This window comes from Anser brachyrhynchus (genome assembly GCF_964034855.1).
Source record: "Anser brachyrhynchus genome assembly, chromosome: 2".
NCBI lineage: Eukaryota > Metazoa > Chordata > Aves > Anseriformes > Anatidae > Anser > Anser brachyrhynchus.
The window spans coordinates 27,810,575-27,830,584 of record NC_137695.1 but is presented as its reverse complement, the minus strand read 5'-3'; the positions used below and the strand labels follow the sequence as shown (position 1 = coordinate 27,830,584).

The following is a 20,010-nucleotide window of genomic DNA, read 5'->3' as shown; positions in this document are numbered from 1 at the left end:
CTGTTTTGTGTATCACTCCATGATGAGTTTGTTTGGGAATGTTAATTTAAACATTTTACTGCAAAATACAAATTCTGCCTCCCTAGCAGTTATGTGTATGAAGGGCAAAGCATGGAGAAACAGGAGCCATTTCAGAATAATCTACTGGAGTATTTAAGTAAGCCCAGAGAGTGAATGAAAGTAAGGAGCTGGATGATATTCTGAAATAAAAATATAGTTACATGATCTGCATTGAGAGGATCAGAATTAACCGATTATGACAAATCCCACTTTTGTAATAATTACATAATAATTACATAGTTGTATAACAAATCCCACTTTTGTGACTTCACAAGAGCATACGTTATCTCTGCCCTTTAATTCTGTGCCTGAGGAGTCCTTGCAGTGAAGTTTTGTTTAAATACAAGGGGTACATATACATATATGTTGGCATTTCATCTTGGAAGTCAGTTTCCTGGTCATCCCAATTTACCATGCTTTCATCTGAGTCCTGGAGTAATCTCAGAGTGTGCAAACTCATTTCCTTTGAATGAAGGAAAGAAGATGACACCAGAAGATGTGCTACAGAATCCAGTGGGCATCTGGCCCGCTGGACAACAGCAACAGCAGTCTGAGCTAGAAATGTGTGTTAGGGTGGGTGTTGAGCCCTCAGCCTCAACCTTTTTACCCTCCATATCCACTCCTGTTGGCCTGCTTTATTTGCTAGAGCATGGTCATGGCTAAAGGGAAGTGTTAATACCCTGAGTACAGTACCCCGAGTATAATCTTAAACTGACGCCAAGTTTAAGAGAATGAAGGGGTCTTGGGATTTTCTGAAAATCTCACGTTCTCCACAGACGTGGCCATGCTGTAAGAATTTCAAACCAAGCTATTTCACTGTTTGCTGCTCCCAGGTTCCTTCAGAGACTTGCACAGCACGTTAAGAAGCTGTGATTGCACCAGGCCCAAACTGAGAAGTCTTACCAGTCGCCCTAGTAAGACTGATTTTATGTTGGCCGTGCTGACTCTCCAAGTGCCAGATAGAGCTGGTGCTGGCCGTATGTGAGGTTTGGTCCTGGAGCCTCCCGCGGAGGAGCAACACTTTCACACCCGGCAGAGACCTCACCGCGCTGCCCCGAGGGAGCTGCGGTGTTGCTGTGGTGAACCCAAGCGTGGAGAACTTGTTTGCCCATGACATCAGGCTTAGTTCCTCCTTCACTGCAACACCTGGGAACATTTGTTTTTCAGCGGTATTTTTATTTTGACTGTGAACAGACTACTTGAATGATCTCTCTTGGATTGTTTTTCTTAAAGCCTTCTGTTCATTATATCCAGCCTGTAAAAGCAGAACACAGACTCCTCTGTCTGAGGTGGAGGAGGAAGGCAAGGATTAAATTCTGAGTCGAGAACCCCTCAGGAAAGCCATCATGCTGCTGCTGAGCATGGCCTTGGGGAGGGATACTCCAGGATGCAGGGTGCTGAGGACTGAGGTCCCAGATCTCTGTCGGTCCGGGCGGGGATGTGCAGAAAGGCACCACATCTCTGCCCACACACATTCTTTCCATGTGAAGGCAACACGGGGAAAAAACAGTAGGCGCCAAGGCCTCGTCTTGCTGTGCACCCAGGACGCAGCCTGGGTGTGTGTCTGAATCTGGAAGTCGGTGTCTCTGACTCCTGAATTAGATGCGTAATTACTAGCAACTGTGACACAGGAGCTGGTGTCCGTGAGAAACGGAGTTCAGATCCAGCAGGAGCTTGGAAATGGGGGCAGCAACCAGGCACAGGAGCAAAATTTTGCCTTTGTAAGAAAGCAAAGCTCCTGGCTCCCAATTGATCTCCTCGCTTCCACTGAGATCAATGATCACTCTGTCTCCAGGAACAGCAGGAGAACCCAGTGAGGGGCTGCAGGCTCAAATCCGTGTCAGCGAGACAGGCAATTAGCTGAACGTGCTACCCTACAAAGCACAGCTCCCATGTCAGCTGCTGCCTTTTAGGATCCCTGCAGTAACAGCTACTTTGCCAAGTTTCTGGAAATACTCCAGATAGAGACTATTCCCCCCAAAGAAGGAGAATTTTCCTGCTCAGCTTTGCAGCCTTGACGCTCTTGTAGATTAGAATTGATACCTTTGTAATTGCCTAGATTTAAGAAAGAGAAACAACCCCAGGGCAAGGCGGACCCAGCTCTTGCCCTGGATCCCATCACGTTGGCTCCAGTTGCCACGCCACCTGGGCTATCAACAGAACTGAGCCCCAATGTCCTCACCAGGCTGATCGCTGAAAGCATCCAGACACAGCAGACTATGCCAATGAATTTCCCTGCTTAGTAGAGCTGAGAAAAGGTGAGATGCAGTTGACTAAAAATAGCGATGAGATGCAATCATGGGGTGAGTCCTGTTGAAGAGAACACACAAGTCGCACGCAGGCTCCTTGGCAGGCATTGCGCATGCAAACAGCACATTTTTACATTTTTAACAAGCGTGGAAGCCAGCCACCAGTGAATAGACTTTCTCCCTGTCCATTTTTAGTCCTGCTTTGAAGAAGGGGTCACCACAATTCTTTTTCCCTAGCTTCAATCTTGGAAATACCCAAGTTGCTTACACTTGGAAAAAAAAAAAAAAAAAAAGTAGGAAAATAGGAAAACGTAGATAAACGTAGACAAAAGACATGAGCTGTGTTTAGATGTCTCCCTAACAAGAGGGATCACTGTTCTTGACCATATTTTGCCAGTTCTTTCATTATGACGATTTTCTCCACATTTAACACTTAAAATCAATCACTAGGAGAGGGATGAGATGGGGAGTGAAGGGAGGGCAGCAATCAAAATAATAAACAATTTGCTTCCTGTTAGAGACCATATCTGTATATAAATGATGAGAAAAAGGTAATGGTGAGTTTTCTTTCGTGTTCATGGAAAGTGTTTTCATACAAAATCAGTATTAGCATTCTAAAAAAGCTTTAAAAACATACGATCAGGTTTTGTAGTTAAGATGGGAAAACATTTTAAATTGGAAATGTGAATTTAATCCCCTCAATTAAATGTAAAATATTTAAATACTTAACCTGATTGCTGCCAACTGCAATTTCCTATAATAAGGAATTATGAGGATAGAGAGAAGTTCTTAAAGGCACATAGCTCACATGAAATTATCAGAGACTCAGATCTAGAAATTGCACCTTCACCTATGTGTATAGCCACTTGTAATTAGCCGCTTCACACAAACAGCAATTGGGAAAATTTTGAGTACTATTTTTATTGGGCATAAAATAATAATAATACTAATAACAACAAAAGCAATAATAAACAAAACAAACCACCACCACCATAACAACAACAAAAAACATAATCTTTTTTTTACTTCAGGTGGACCAGCTGGTAACTGTGTTATTAACAGGAGATATGGCAAAACGACACAGGATTCCAGCCAGTAGAGCCATGTGAAGCATCTGACATCTGAACTAAAAGGACGTAAGAAAATTCTTCAGGAAAAACTGAAAGCAACACATTTCTTTGTGAATAACCATTTTATATATACATATATATATATACACACGTGATACATATATATGTATATCCTCTGTATATATATATATATGAGTTTAAAACATGCTTCTGCTACCCAAACTTTTTACATTGATTTTGCCATAAGCTTTAGGACAAGTCTTGTTGTCAGTTATGACAATGTTAATTATAACAACTTTGATGAAAGCCAAGTTTATGCAAAAATCTCCTTTTTCTTTCAGAACTGCTGTTGTGTGTGTGTGTGCATAATATCTCCATGATGTGGACAAGATGTAGGCAGCAACAGGCAACTGAGCTTCCTGAAAAATATGTGAGCTCACACGGACATTTTCCCATGCATTTGGAGAAAGAAGCAGATCAAAAAACTACAAGTACTACAATAAAGTGTATGGTCTGCATTCAAAATAAATCCTTTTTAGGAAGTGGTCATTATAAATTAACTTTCTCTACATCTCACTATTTTGAACTGTTGTTCACAGCATAACTAAAACTGCACATACAAAGTGAAGTATTATTTTTATCTGACTTTTTCTTTAAATGCTACATATTCTAATTTCCCCCTCCTCCCTCCATGGCTGGCAGCACACCAGCTCTTTCATTATATTTGGAGCAAAGAAACACTTTACTGAACCTTTCCCAGACCACATTTTCAGTACTTAAACACTCTGAACAAATCAAAATACTTATTTAAAAGTAAATGAATTCCCATTTGTAATACAGCCTTCCACTCTTAATGACAGGCCTGATCTCTGCAGAAAAAATTCATCAGAAGAGAAGTAGGGCAAAAAGGCTGAGATAAATTCAGACGACTTCCAAGCACTTAGCTGGAGCCATGGCTGGCGGTAACAGCCACACTTGGCTCCCCTTGTAGACAACCAAAGGAAGAGAGGACAAGCCAGAAGGTAATTCTGATCTTAAAGCTGGCTTAAGAGTTTCTTTCCCTCCTCTCCTGCAAGTAGATGGAAACTAGGATGGCTGGGATTGTAATTAAGCACATCAGCATGAAGGAAACACAGAATGGAGATTTGTATCTGAGAAATTTTCCTCTTGAACCTTCTGGCCTGCACTGAGCCTGCACAGTGTATTAGGCACCTAAAAGTGCAGGTTGGATGTGTCTGGGGCAAAAAGTTCAAGGGTGGAAATTCTCAGATAAGAATGTTCTCTCTTCTCCGTTTATATTTATATTACTTTACTATACTTTATAGTATATTATTATATAGTATTATAATATATAGTATAGTATTATATAGTATTATAGTATATTATTATATAGTATTATAGTATATATATAAAGTATATTACTTTACTATCTATATTACTTTACTTATATTATTTATATTATATTTATATTTACTCCATATTTCATCATCTCAGTAATATAATTTTATTATATTACAGAAGAGACTTTCTCTAGGTCAAAGGAGTTTAAGATCAATAGATATATATACAGGGGCAAAAGGTAAACAGAGTAAGGCAAGTTTTACTGAGTTACCATGGACTGTTCTGTTAGAGACTGACAGGTTACTGGGTCCTCATTTCCAGACTAAAATGGCAAATCAGAAGTCAAAGGTATTTCAAAGGAGAAGTTTTTCAGCATTATCTTCACAGAATGCTTCTTTAGAGAAGACTGTCAGCCTGTGGATGAGTGAAAATAATTTGAGGCAAGATGATGCAGTACATCCCAGAAAGGCCTTGCTTTCTAGACTAATTGCAATTCGTCTAAAACAATATTCTACTCTCAAGTTTCAAGTGTTCAAGACATGTTAGGAACACTGTTCCTGTTGCATGTCATGAAGATGAGGATGAACAACCCCCCCTAAGTGATCACCAAAGAGTGATTTTTAGTCACTGTGCACATATTCTTATGAACAGCCAGAGTCCCATTGCTACACAAGATCCTCACAGAACAAGTCTTCTCTGACTTCTTCTTGATGTCTAAGATGTGTATAATCAGTCTGGGGATGACTTCACCATCCAGGAGATAGCCTTTAGCATCTTGGCCTGTATCGCCCATTGTGGTCTAAACAAGGTGAAATGGCTCAGGCAATCTGCTAAGATTGGTGGACCGCCAGAAGATGATCTTGCTCAGTTCAAAGTATTTAAAGACATCTGGTTTATCAAGAAGACAAAGTAGGATTTCAGCATGACCTTGCATGTTTAGAACAATTGTGTCAAGTCTCTGTCGTTACGTGAACAGTCACGTAGGAGACAGAAATGGAATTTGGTCCAGTCTGTATTGCTTTTGCCCACAGGATATCAGTATAGGACATGCTTTACTTGAAGGACTATAACCACTGAGATACTTGTCTACCAGGATATGCTTCACCCCAGAAGCAAAGCACCTGGCAAGACCCAACTGGACGGAGCAGAGTATCCCCTGAGAGGCATTTAACTGACGTCCCTGAAACAGGCGCATTCTGAAGTCCCTCTGCTGAAGAAGGGACAGTCACTGGAGGTGATGGGAAAGACGGATGTTTTGAGAAATGCGGAGACTATAACCACACTTAGAGGTCTTAAATATGACAGTGAACTGGCTTGGACGAAACCTATAATCTTGGAATAGTTTTTTTTTTTTTTTTCCTAGACGTTCTCTCAGATTTGTACAAATGAAGAGCTAGAAGAAGTTTGTCATACAAAAAATTTTACAGAAATAACTGCAACATGAATAGAGGTAATTTCACTAGCTAGTCTCTAAGTAAACAAAATACATCATCTGCTTTTGATCATTCACTCTAATTTTTACAGCTGTCTTAAGACTTAAAATTTGTCTTCAGTTTAATTTGTATTAAGATTCAAAATGAATATTAATACTGATTTCTACTGTAAAGCATTTTAGAGATCTACAGCAAAACGCTACATTGCAATTTCTCAATCAACAGCCTCTTATTTGATGCCATTTAAAAATCTGATGGCAACTTCTAGCTTTGAAGCAGTAATTTTAACTTTGTCATTGACAGTGGATGAATATACTGCACAGTACATGCAGTAAAAGTATATAAAGGAAGTAATTTCAAACCCTTGTATTAATCCAATATCCATTGCTCATAGGACACCTTTCCAGTTTGTCTGCCCCCAAAGCATGCGTTAAATTACAATATGAATTAACCTACATCAAAAATACAGAGAATAAGTTAACCCTGTTAACCATGATAAAATTTTGTCCATAATTATACTAAGACAGATATGTAATACCTACAAGTACTGTAAAGCTACTTGAAATAAAATCTGGCAATCCTTTCTGGGATAAATTTAATGCATATGTTCCATTCCACCCTATCAAGTAGAGGGAAAAGTGTAAATGTTTTTTATTTGAGACAACTGAAGGAGAACTAACTGAACTACAAAAGACATTAAAGTCAAACAACAACAAAAGGAGCCTTTGACTCAAGTTGGTAAGACAAATATTACATCTTTGACAAAAGCCCTATCTAAACATAAAATAGACAAAATCAGAGCTACAGGAATCTGAAAATGTCTAAGAGCAGAATAAGCCAAGCAGATGCACCAGTAGTTTCTAAAAACAGCTGAAAAAGGAAATTACAGCATAGTTCCCAAAGCACCACACATTTCTTGTTTTTCTTGAGGAAAACAAACGGCAGATTTCTTCACAAAAAAAGGGTGACACAGTGGTCAGACTAAAGTCCCAAAGTCTTTTTCCATTCTAACAAGTATCAGTTCCTTTAAGTAAGCAATTCCCTTCTCATCATGGTGTCCCACTTTACCTGAGACTGTTTCCTGAGCTCATCTGGCTTCTTTTCCAGCGTGATTTAGATGGATGCCCAAAGCTGACCTCTCGGAGCAGTTACACGAACATTTGGATATGAGTGGCTACTCTAACCATACTGCTGATACCCACGAACAGTTGGATGAGGGATGTTTATAATTGAGGCTCATCTTTTTTTTTTTTGTTTGCTTCTGAGCAGTTTCTTTTATGTTCTGTTATTGAAGTGCATGTGTTGAATGACTTAAGAGGACAGCCTTGTAAATGAGATCTTTGATCTCAAGAGTTTATTTTATCTTTGCAGCAAGGAAAAGTGAATTGAATTGGCTGGCAAAACTAAGCCCTCTCTTTTCTCTGTTCTACAGCTGCTACATCCTTCTGGGGTCATCACAGCTTCCACTTCCACCACTAGACACTCTATTTTGCTGAAGAATTAAAAAAAGGCTTCTCTGACATTTCATCATAACCTGCAGCACAATGCTGAAAGCTCTGCAGCTCCTGGTTTATTGTATGAACCATGCAGCACGCTCAGACTGTTTTGCCTCTGTAGAAGGAATGTGTTGGATAAACCACTGAGCTCTGGTACAGCAAATCTCTGTGAGCTACACTGATGCCTCATGAGAAAGCAAACTTTAATATTCACTGTCCCTTTTTTTTTTTTTTTTTGGTAAAATACAGTCTAGAAATACTACAGCATGGCAGGCTGCAGACAGAAAACAAGTATTTGCCCTGAGATGCTGAAAGAAATATGAGTTCAGTCTTTGCTAGCTACTACATGTACACACCACAGAAAAAGACACCACGGGGCACAGTACCAATTTGCTTCTTGGTTTGTATCGCCAGTATGATGTTATCATCATATTGTTACCACCTGCACTTCATTTAGTTTCTGCATTTTCGTTACAGACAATGTTAGCTGCTATAGAAATAATGCTCAATGAAAACTTCTCTACATGTCTTTCCTGTCCTTCCCCCCTCCCCCAGTCTGATTTAATTCTACTATGTATTTTTTCCTTCTATGCAACTAAAAGAAATAATGGACACATGAGAACTATGCCATGTAATAGTAGGTAGATATTTGTACAAAACCAGTAATTTTTAATTGCCTTAAAGTCATTGCATGCAGAATAGCCAGGCTTAGTCAAGACCTCTAGCATTCCCCATGAAAGTTGAAAAGCTTGGTCTCAGAAGGTCTCAGATAGGTCTCAGAAAACAAAGTTAAAAACATTATTTTTGAGGAGTTCTACCGATTGCTTAAAACCATTTAAGCATGGAGGAAAAAGTTTCCCCCAGAAATTCCAACCAGAACTGTCTCACCAAGGATGTCATCCACAGAGGTCAAAGCAGTGCAGGTCTTACTGCTTCTTAGATCATTCTGCAGGCCCATCAGCAAGTGCAGAAGAATTAAAACAGTCTTACTCATTAGCATCATACAGAGCAAAGAAAAGCACCACATACAGAACCTCAAATTTGCTCTCCAGAACTAAACAGGCAGTGAGGTGCCATGCCTAGACTGAATCACATTCTTAATCTCTTGGCATCTGAAAATGATGAAATACTAAACTGACAGAAATCTAAGCTGCATTTTACGCAGTAATGTTTCCAAAATTAACTGACTGTTAACACAACGGGAACAGGGCAGCGACTTTTATCCCCTTCTAGCAAGGATGAATACTTACATTTCTTCTCTTGGATGGTTCTGATTCAGACAGAAGGAAGGCTAACAAAGTGCCTGTGCGAACAGATCCCTTTTGCAGAACATAAATACCTAATTGGTAAAGAAGGAACATGGCCTCGATGGACAACTCAGGGTGATTAATTTTCGTTATTTTAAGGAACTTGACATATTGATGGGAAGAAATCAGGCCTGATGGACCAACGTCTAACTTTGCAAGCTTATTACAGATCGCTACGCTCATGAAAAGATGTAGCACCACAGAAGGGCTGAAGGAACCCAGCGTGGCTTGTTAAATCTTCCTCTTCCCTCAGCACTAAAAAGGAGCCTACCTTTGGATTTTAAGGGGTTATTCGATGGGTTCTGCATCTTTGTTGCTGTAACAGACACTCACTGGCTTTGAAAGGAAATCTGGTCAATCTGGAATTGCCTCGTCACCAGAGGAGCAGTTGCAGTTACCCAAGAAGGGAAGGAGTTAGCCCCTATTACTTGCAGTTCTGGTTCCTCTCCATATTCACTAGGCTGAGAACAGAAAACCCAAAGCAAGATGAATTGTCATGTCATAACAAAAGGGAGGTGGTGGGGAGGAGAGAAAAGCAGTTTCTCAAGCGCAAGTTTCAGGCTATTGTTCCGAACAACCCACTTGTCTTGCAGGGGAGGCTGCTTTTTTTTTTTTTTTTTTTTTTAAACATGACAGGTTCTCCAGCTAAAATGCAATAAACTGTGTATTATTTTGAGCTATTGTAATTACCATAGTGACTATGCTCCTTGTCTTTTCCCTTTTTTTTTTTGCTCCAGGGTCAAAACCTCTCATCTGTGACCACACAAGTGTGCATTGCCAGCTGCAGTACCACTGTAGTATCGAGGTTCAGATCATACTTTACAGAAAATGTCAGAAAGTGGATCTGCAGCCATCTCCTCAACTGACCTCCTGTGCACCGCGTTGTCTGGTTCCACTTCGGGGTTTGCCACCAGGGAATTGTCTGTAGGGACTAGCTCACGCTCAGCCTTCCGTCGGGCTGTTCTGGATGCAATTATTCTTTGATTTACCTCTGAACATGTGGGCTTCGCTCTCCTTTTTCTACATTTAAAATTAGACTTTTCCAGAGGCCTGTATTTACAACTTTTCCAGAGGAAATAGGAAGTGTCTTGTTATGTTTGATTTATTGGAAAGCTCCATAAGGAAGCTATCACACAAAGCTGAGTACACCTCTTGCAAGGAAAATGTACAGAACTGCAAACAAAACTCAAATTCTCCCAAGAACCAAACTCTACCTAAATAAACTATTAAATGAAGGAGTAAAGGCCTAGTAATATGTCCACTAATGGCAGTAACGATGCTCCCATTTACAGCACTCCAGTGGCACAGGATCACACCTCAGCCTTTCATTATTAGTTCTGGAGCTGACAATTTGCCTTGATGTTGCTGATACCAGCTATGAAGTATCTTTCAGGTCTGTCTAAACAATTCACATGTGTATTCATAACACAAAGCAAGCAGTTCTGTTCAAGTTCTCATTTTTATATATAGAACATACAGAAAGGACTGCTAGGGCGTTTTAGTATTTTGATCTGAGTATTGATTATAATAATTTTATATTATTTAATTATTTTGACCAATTAAATAATTGGTGAAATGTTTGAAGGCCGTTATACAGAACCATTCAGTGTTTGCTCACAGTGACAGAGGCATTTTTTTCTATTTAATAATCACCTAGCATACAATGCTAACTACACCATACACAAGTGCCACATATTTTTATATGAATTAAGACTGTTTGAAATTTTTCATTTTATGAAGATTTTGTGCCATCTTCACGTTATTAGTGGGCAAATAGTAATATCCATAAATCTTACTAATTTATAACAGTTTAAGTGTATTTTTTCTTTTCCCAGTGGGAAGAACTTCACCTTTGCTGTCTGGATACCATTAGGCTTCAAGCCACTTTTTATGGATGATGTCAAGCAAGGGAGAGATCTGAGCCCCAACCCTTGCTGGAGAGAGGGCAGCGAGGAGACACATTCCCGGTAACCCTGCTCATTATGAGTACTCTTGCGATGTGTAAATTTTACCCTTTATGGAACATGGCTAAGGATGCAGGCCAAATGTTTAACCTGCCGCCCATATTTCTCATCATGGGTGAATAAAGCCTCCTCCCCACCCTCCTTTGCACTTTCTTTTATTTTGAAAGGACGGGATATTGGCTTGTGAATGTAACAGAGCATGATTTTGACAAGATATAATTATTTTAGATGAATTATCTAAGATTAATAAAAAATGAATGCCAGAAAGTTATATGCTATATCAGCTAAGAAAGAAAGAACAAGTATTGTGAGTTTGTTGGCTTTCCAGCAGTGTCATGCAGTTCTGCTTCTAGAGCCAGGGAAACATTTCAGACTTGAAATGAACAGCTTGAATGGAAACAAGCTATTTGCAGAATGGTTAATTTTTAAAGGTTAAATATAAAACAAACATGGAAATTAAAGTTAATGCTTCAGGTACTTGTTAACTAGAAAACTCAGCACACAAAACAGTACAAAGCAGCTTTGTAAAAATACTTCATCCTTCTAAGAAGTCTGAGCACTTCCTAGCTCACAGCAGTGCTATTCTCAGAACAGTGTCATGGACACCAACAAACTATTGCAGGTCACCAGCACAGTATACAGAAAACATCAGATAAAGCTGTGATATACTTGTTCAAAAGGACCCTGATTTTTAAATGGCACTGAAAAAAAAATAAATTCCAAATTAAAGCAAGCTCAAGCTCCTATAAAGCCTGAATGGTCACAGCTATAGAGAACAACACAGGTCAAGACAAGTTAAACTCTCACACATTATTTAACACATTTTTATTGAGAGTGCAGCACAGATACTTTCCCTGAAACAATTACTTCAAAACATTTATGAACATAAATTGTCAAAAATATGCTAACAAATTTACTTAAATACATACATTAAAAAAAATCTGGAAAAAAAAATATATTTAACAGCCTAAGACATTCACAATGTAATTTCTCCATCATTTATTGTTTTTATCTCTAACACAAGAGGACACAAGTCTGAAAATCTGCATATATTAAGCTATCACAGAGCATAGAAAATATATGAAAATATCTACTAGCATTTGGCACAATGCAAATATTCTACCCCAAGAGAGAAAAACAGTGTAATCTTTCGAGCTACACAGATTGTTATTCACGCAAATTGTGATGTTACAACAGCAACTCTTGTTTTAGTTGGAAAAAACCGAAGGTGGTGAGCAGGGGACATGGTGGTTTGTGAGAAAGCATGTTTAGGTACTTAACCATCTAATTTAGCTGGATAAGGAACAATGTAATGTTTTCCTGTTGTTAAACATTGCCATCTGTATCTCTGGCACACAAATTAAAAAAAGAAGGGTGTGACCATTAAAAGTACGTGTCCTGAGATTTCCTTCTTTAGGGGGCAAAGAGGTTAAAATGGAAAAGCTGATCCGTGTATAAATCAGGAACACATGTGGCAGTGAGAACAAACAGCAGCCAACAGGCAGCCCAAGAGGACTTCTCCAGGGAACAGGAGCGGCACAAAATGGGGAGGCCACAAATACCATCTACAGGGAAGACAGCGCGGCAACTGGTTGTCACTTTCAAATCAGTAAGTTTAATTGACTGGGTGAAGTACTCCTAACTATTTCAGTAGCCAGAATTAAGTCTGGGTTTTAAAAGTTTTTGGCTGGGAAGCTCTCTGTCCAGTAGAACAAAGAAGCATTGCTGAAACGTTAATACTGGCTCCTATCTGCAGAAAATCAAAGGTGATCTTAAAGGAACATGTAGAACAGGATATATGTGCTTAGTATCAGAGTGAAATAACAAAACAGTGCAGATGTGCATAGACTTCATCTTAAAGTTATGAAATGTTTGCGCCTACAGCCTACCTACGGGAAGTAGATACCAACAGCCAGCCCGGGCTGAAACAGCTTTACTTGATTTCTTTGGAGATAAACAGAATACCTAACATAGCAAGTTACAGTTCACTTAAAGCTAAAGAATATAACGTAGTACCGAATAACAATCCTTTGGATCCAATGGATCTCATATCCAGTGGTAGGCCCCCAAAATATCAAGATGTTTAAAACAAGTTTTTATCTTCATATTAAGACTTGACACATACAGAAAAGATCAAGAAAACATTACAGATCACAAAGCACTGAATTTTCAAGTGTAAAGTCATACCAAAATCTTGATAAATTGTCATTGATGTCATAGGTGAGCAATCGGTCAGGAACGTCATTACGGGTGCCCTGTACTGCTAACACATGTGGTGCTAGGGCAAAGGGTACGTCACTCAGAAGATCTGACATGAAAGGGCTGCTTTCCAAATTTTGACTCCTTCCATTTCCCATCTCTGCACTTGATACCGTCAACTGCGATCGGTGCCCGGTATTCGTCTGAAGAGAACAGAAGAACAATAACTTAGACACTACAGACCAGGCAGCTAAGGCTTTTTACTTAGAACCATCATGACCTATTAATGAATAACAATAATAATTAAAAAAAATAGTCGCAGAGTTTAGTTCAGGTAGATCTGAATTAGCAAATCCTAATGCATATTTATATGAGACTTTGGGTTATGTTGATTTTAAATAAGGCTGAAAACAACATTTTATTTCTTGAATGGTTTAGTGTAATTTCTCTATCTAATGTTATTCTGCATTTAAGAAAACAAAGGCTGATGGGTCTTTTTGTCATCAAGTCTCGTCTTGTTTAGGGAAAATTACTCCATATAATTTCTTTCTTAAACTGATGAAGAACCTTCTGAAATATAGAGTTTTGTTCCTCCTTACCCCCTTTCAGAAGTTGTCCTACAAATGTAGGCCTCTGATTATTAAAACAACAACAAAAAAATCCTCCTAGCCTAGTTCTTTTCAAGTATTGCTGATACTGATTTCCGATTTGAAGCAGAGTTGTTTCACTAGCCGGTGAGGTCTGTAATATGTCAATTTATGTGTTGACAAATATGTGCTTTATAGATTATTAGAAAAGCCCAGTTAACAAAACTAAAACAAACAAACAAACAAACCCCCTAAACCAAAACAAACAATGAAATAAAAAGCTCTGCCATACAGAATAAATCAATATAATTTACGGAAAATGCCATCAGATAGGATGTTGGACCCTACAGTTTTACACGCTTTGATATTGGCTTACCAAAGTGACCTTATTAAGTGTCTATCCTAAAAGTTCTACCATTTTAAAAACAAAGAAAAGACTATTTACTACTCCGCCTCTGAAAGCAAATCTGACTTCCTTTACTATTCATAGCAGCAAAGTGCTGTTTAAACCAATTGTCTCAAAGAGTAAGATGATTGCCATAGGGACTTATTACATATAAGCACACACGCAAATATTTAAATTTGACTTGTTCAGAAGTGCTTAACAAGTCACGTCAGAGCTAAAAACATTGTACATGAATTTCTGATTGCAGTCCTGACTTACTCCTTTCAACCCACACATCCAGAAAAATCCAAAGCTTACACTTACACAAAGCTTACACTGTTATTAGGGAAGGGAAAGCACCAAAAGCTTTAAATTTGCTAATCTGATGTTCAGCTGATCGTAAGAGTTAAACAGGTTTAGTTGTATGGAGGTTGCTTTCCTCCTAAATTGTGTCACGATCCGAAGGTGAGTTGTGCTTCTCCAGATCTGACCTGTGCTAGCGCTGACCGTTACAGACCGTGGTTGGTACAGACAATCCGAGGCCCTGGCTGTCTGGCAGAAGGAGAGTTTTGGGTGGTGAGGTGGCGGTGGTGGGGCTCTTTGTTTTCTAGCTTGAAGAGTACACAACCTAAGCATTTAGCCATGTAAAGGGCGCTCCATCTGCTTCGTAAAGGAAGGGCTGGAGCTGACTTGCGTGCAACTAAGAACTAGTCATTCCTTACACAATCCACAATCTCACCTAGTAGAACAGATAAACAAACATTAAACCTTCTATTAAAGTGTTAACAGTTAAACAGATAGACCATCTTGCCCATCCAAGCCAAACACTTGTCCTTGCTGAACGGAAGAAGCCCACTGCTCCATGCGCTGTAGGGACAGAAGGGGTTAGTGGTGCTCCATGCCCTGAAGCGGACCAGATTTGGAAGGTTTTGTTGATAGTCACGATGACTGGACATCCAAAGCTTAAGCTAAGCTTCCCAAGATCCATTACCAGTATGACACAGCATATTAATGTAAAATTCCCTAAGGTTAAGAAGTTTTAATATAAGGAACGACTGCCGGATTATTACCCGATACAGAAGAGGAGCAAAAGAGCTCCATAGCAGGCAAATAATGAAAGCAGCTTCCTACCGAGCTGCTGCGACTTGCTTCCCAGTATACATCCTATTTGATTCTTCCCCTCTCTTTCAGATCACCTTCTGGCTAATTGCTACAAAACTACTTTATTTAATAGGTATCAGAAAGGACAGAGTAGTCTCATCTTTGCCTATTCATCCAGGCCACTTCAGAGCCTGCTGGAGATAAACAAGACACATGGCTGGGTTTCTCCTGTTTTAACAATATTCTGCACCCTGCCTCTGAGCCTCTGTAATGCTGACGTGTCTGTACTACATAATTTCTCCAGTTCCAGTTTACAGGTCTTTCTTTCATATCCCTCAGCTTTCCTTTCTTCTCTTCTTTATTCTTATGAGTACCTAACAGCACTTCAGAAAGCAACATGCAACAGTAAAGGCAAGAGTTGATAAAGATTTCTTTTAGCATTCCTTGCTGATTCTGGTACCTTTAGAGGGTAAGGAACATAGGAAAGCTAACAGAGAAGTTAGAAAGACAGCCTGCATAGCTCTCCTATGGCAGCTTTCCAAGCTCTGAGAAATAAATAAAATAATAATAATAAAAAAAAAACACCACAAGCAATAGCACCATAGTCTGTAAGTTCAGGAAAAACCCTAAAACCTCTTCCATTTGTCTCTTCTGATCAGCACAGTTATCTCCAAGTTGAAGACCTGCAGCTCTCACTTTAAAGGAGATCTTAGCCTCTGTAGTCGCTAATCAATTAGCAACACTTACAGGGAAGCCTTCCTTCTTGTCATGGCCGAATAGGCTCAAGGTGTGCATCAGAACAAATTCAAGAAGATATTTCTGATATAGACATGAAGGTTTGCTAAGAACACTACCAAACACACAGAACATATATTTATGTTAATGATGTTTATCTGGAAAAACAAAACAAAACAAGAAACAGCACACTTCAAATATGTACTTAAACTTGTAGATGCTGCATGTTTCAAAGCTTTCCTGTAAAGCCTACTATGCACAAATTTGTTATATTCCCTCCTGAAAGAAAGAACTGGCGGAGCTTTTACTGAGGTGCTGGTATTTGCTTGTATGTCATCAGTCCTGTATTGTGAAGAGGAGAGCAGAGCTAGAAAGCCCAAAATGAAAAACAAGAAAAGGTTACATCTAGGACTCAATTAAACAAAATCTTCAAAGGACCTCCTGCCTCCCCCACTCCCACATTCCAGGGAAAAATGATCTCTCACTTGCTGTCCTATTCCCATAGCTCGGATGATAATCAGAAATCCCTACAATGCAATGTTTATTTTGTTTGGCAAATTATACATTTAAGAACACCTGTTTCTATCTCAATTGTCCCTCAAGCTGGATGAACACAATTTACAATGCAAATTAGACCATCATGTGGCAAAAGTAACTTCAAAGAGGGGAAAAAAAAAAAAAAGGGAGACAGCACAAAGCATCTTGGATCTTCTTTTTTCTCCCAGGAACCTTGCAGTTGTTAGAAGGGTGCCAAACGGGCAGCCTCAGAAATGAAACCCTTTCTGCACACAGCAGATACTGTGTATTGACAGAGACAGGGCAAGAACCAACTGTCCTTATTCTCAGTCCCACTCCATGTTTCAAAGGAAGGAAGGATGAATTACGTCAGAAATATTTTATTTTTAAATGTCATTTTACCATACTCAATCTCTATATAAGGTTGTGAAGTTCTTAATAGTCTGTAGATGCTGATACTATTTAAATAATCAAAACAATATAATAAACAAAGACTAAAAGGTATGGGAGGAACATAGTGCAGACAGGCCAGAAACAATGAAAAAAAGTGTCTGGTCATTATAAAAAATGCCATAATCTGATCTCTGATCCAATAGTCCTTGGGTCTCAGTCCACCCATCCCCTCATGAGAAGGTCTTGGGTCCAATATCATGAGCTTACATCAGAAATGAGAAAAGAACTCAATATTTCCTATTTCAGTTCCATGCATAAACCACTACTAACTCTCCCAAGAAAAAAAGCTATTTTTTAAAAATTATCTTAAAATGCTCACATTCACTTTTTCATTTATAGAAAGTCACATCTCATGTTACTTCTTTATTGGACTGACTTCCCTGCAAATTATGCAACGTGAAAAAACCATAACCTGGGGAGGATGGCTGTTCAATGCAGTGTGCAAAACCCACGTGTGGTAGAAAAACCCTGGCCAAAGTCAACCTGGTCATACCTCACTGCTCCCATGCTCTTCAGATAAGCAGGGCTTAAAAATGCAAGGGGCAGCGTTAAAGTGTGCTGCAAAGCTGACTCTTCGGGCACTTTGTCCCCTTCCAAAAGCAAGAGCAACTGCTCCAGGGTATAGAGATGGAGGCCGCGCTAGACAGTATAAGCAATGCCCAGCATTGAGGATGGACAGCTGGAAAAATTGTCACATTTGGAGTTTAAATCCTTGAATATTGTGGACCCCATCTTTTTACCTGGTACACAGTTTCATGTCCATTATGGCAGTGCCCATTATCTGCCAGCTATCTACATACAAAGACAAAAAGTTCCTGTCCTGAAAAATTCAGGTTGCACAAAGTATTTTTACAGTTTTGTCCAGTGCAGTCATTGCAGTCACTTGTTGGCCTTTGCTATGAGGAATTGTTTCTGAACACTCTTAAAATTATATTCAGATAATAGCCTCACGTGCAAGACCTTACCAAGCTAGATGTATTTGTGGGCCTCCTAATCATAAAGGCATCCTATACAAGGGCCGAGACATATTTCACTCATATGCTGGAGAACCCACATCAGTGAAAAGAGCTTGATGGGGCCAACCTGACCAGCAGGTTGTTATGGTGTCCGTGGTACTGGAAGGAAGAACTGGACACCCCAGTAGAGAACATCCATCACCCATCAGGGCTAAATCAGCCCAGCTGGTTACAGTGCAAACACCAGCAGAAAGCTGCGTTATGCAATCAAAGCCAAGGTTATGAAATGGCTTATGTTCTCATGCACGCATTCCTCAAGCACATATAGAACTGCAAGTCCTAGAGAATTTGATATCTCACATTAGTCACACTGCTTTCTACTTAAACGTCTAACTTATTTATCCAGAACACAATCTATTCAGAGCATATTCTCTGGACATTAGCTAAACAAAGCACTGCCAAACGCTATGACACACAATCCTGCTATGAGAAATATTAATTGAATGCACTTAGAATATCACCAAACAATTTACGTTTCTCCAAGCATTGGGGAGTTAAAAAAATCAGTTACAATTACAGAAGGTATGGTACTCAGATTTAATTCAAACAAGCAAGGTGTTTTCTTCATTCTTGGCTTGGAACCCAAATGAAGAGGGATGAAAGAAAGAGTATGGAAACATAGATGGTAGCTGTAGCTGGCTACTGGCTACTAATTGTGTCAGCAAGGGTGTTATATGTTATTTCGAAACCAACAAAGTATAAAATTATCATCTAAAGTAAATTCCTCCTCTTACGCTCTTATATCTTTATATTTTATATTCCTCAGATGCCTTTAAAAACATCTAATTTGCTGCATCTATGTGTGCTAACCGCAAAGTCTGCCAAGAGCCTCATAAGGAAGAAAAAATGCAGTTTACAATGTACTGGGAAGCTGGATTTACAGTGCTCTGAAGAAGAATCAAAGATCAGTGCCAGCATTATTATCATCCAAATTATTGAACAAGGTTTTCTACCAAAAAGTGATTTATCTCAAGAAATGTGTACTTTCTGTAAAAGAGGCTTTTTTTTTTTTTCTGAGAAGCAGATCAATTTTCCTTAAAAAGCCAGCCTTAAGAAACAAGCAGTATGTTCAATATCCCCACAATATCATACCTATGCCAAAGACAGGGACCTACAACAGTGATGTTGATACAGAAATATTATCTTTAATTCAGGCAATTTTGCGGTATTAGAGCCCATAGTGTGTCATAATGTGTCTTACAACGTAGGTAGCATTATGCAGTTATTTCTGATGTATCTAGAAATGGAAATTGTCTCAGTGGATTCTTCTTCCAATTGTGTTTCAATTGATGCTTTTAAGATATTCACTGGGCCCTTTTAGAAAATTTGTAGGAATTCCAGAGTGAGCATCACCACTGATGATAATGATCTTTGCCATTACTTTTCTTATTTGAAAAGAGGAACAGATGGGAAAAGAAAAACTACTTGCAAGGCTCACTGAATGTTTAGCATGTTGTATTCAGAAGTTCAAGCTAGGAGAAAAGGATCAGTAAAACCTTGCTGGAGGGGAGGGAAAGTGTACATGACATGAGACTTTCTAAATATCACAAAGAAACAAACCAAAACAACAGAAACAGAAGAAAGAAACAAACAAACAAAAAAACCCATACCCAATATACACCAATAAGTACATGGCCTACATCTTTACAGAATTTACCCAGACTAGTAAAGTACAGAAGCCACTGAAAAGGCTCAGAAAACTTCACGTGAATGTTGGGAGCTGCTATTCTTTCGAGGCTCAACTGAATGTTTACTCAGCATCCCCTCCAGGGACTCCAGAAGAAATTTGTTTCTGCTCTGGAACTACAATAGTAGGTGGAAGAAAAAGTGCAGGAGACCTTGCAGTGGCTGGCTGCAGTACGGTAATGGCTTCTGGTCAGTGTATTTCTTTCTGAAGAGAAATGCAGCGAATGTAATCGTAATCCTAGCCTCAGATCGGTGTTGTCATTGGTTCCAACGGGGACGACTTGCACGCTGAAAGCTCCTGGCTAAGATCGAGTCCTTGGAGAGGCTTTTAGAGCAACAATGGCTGTCAATGGAAATCAGCTTTCCTGTTTGCTTTGGGCTCTCATTTCCCAACTTTTCATGACTCATAGTC

At 39.3% G+C, this 20,010-nt stretch overlaps 1 protein-coding gene across 6 annotated transcripts in view; it reads right to left on the bottom strand.

Moving 5' to 3' along the window:
• Window positions 1-11,730: 11,730 nt before the first annotated feature.
• Window positions 11,731-20,010, bottom strand: part of UMAD1 (UBAP1-MVB12-associated (UMA) domain containing 1) — an 86,718-nt gene continuing 78,438 nt past the window's right edge. For all 6 annotated transcript variants that reach the window (XM_080579996.1, XM_080579998.1, XM_080579999.1 and 3 more), the window contains one exon: window positions 11,731-13,322. In XM_080579996.1, coding sequence (XP_080436122.1) covers window positions 13,065-13,322 — 258 coding nt within the window. In that variant the 3' untranslated portion in view covers window positions 11,731-13,064. The remainder of the gene's footprint in view (window positions 13,323-20,010) is intronic.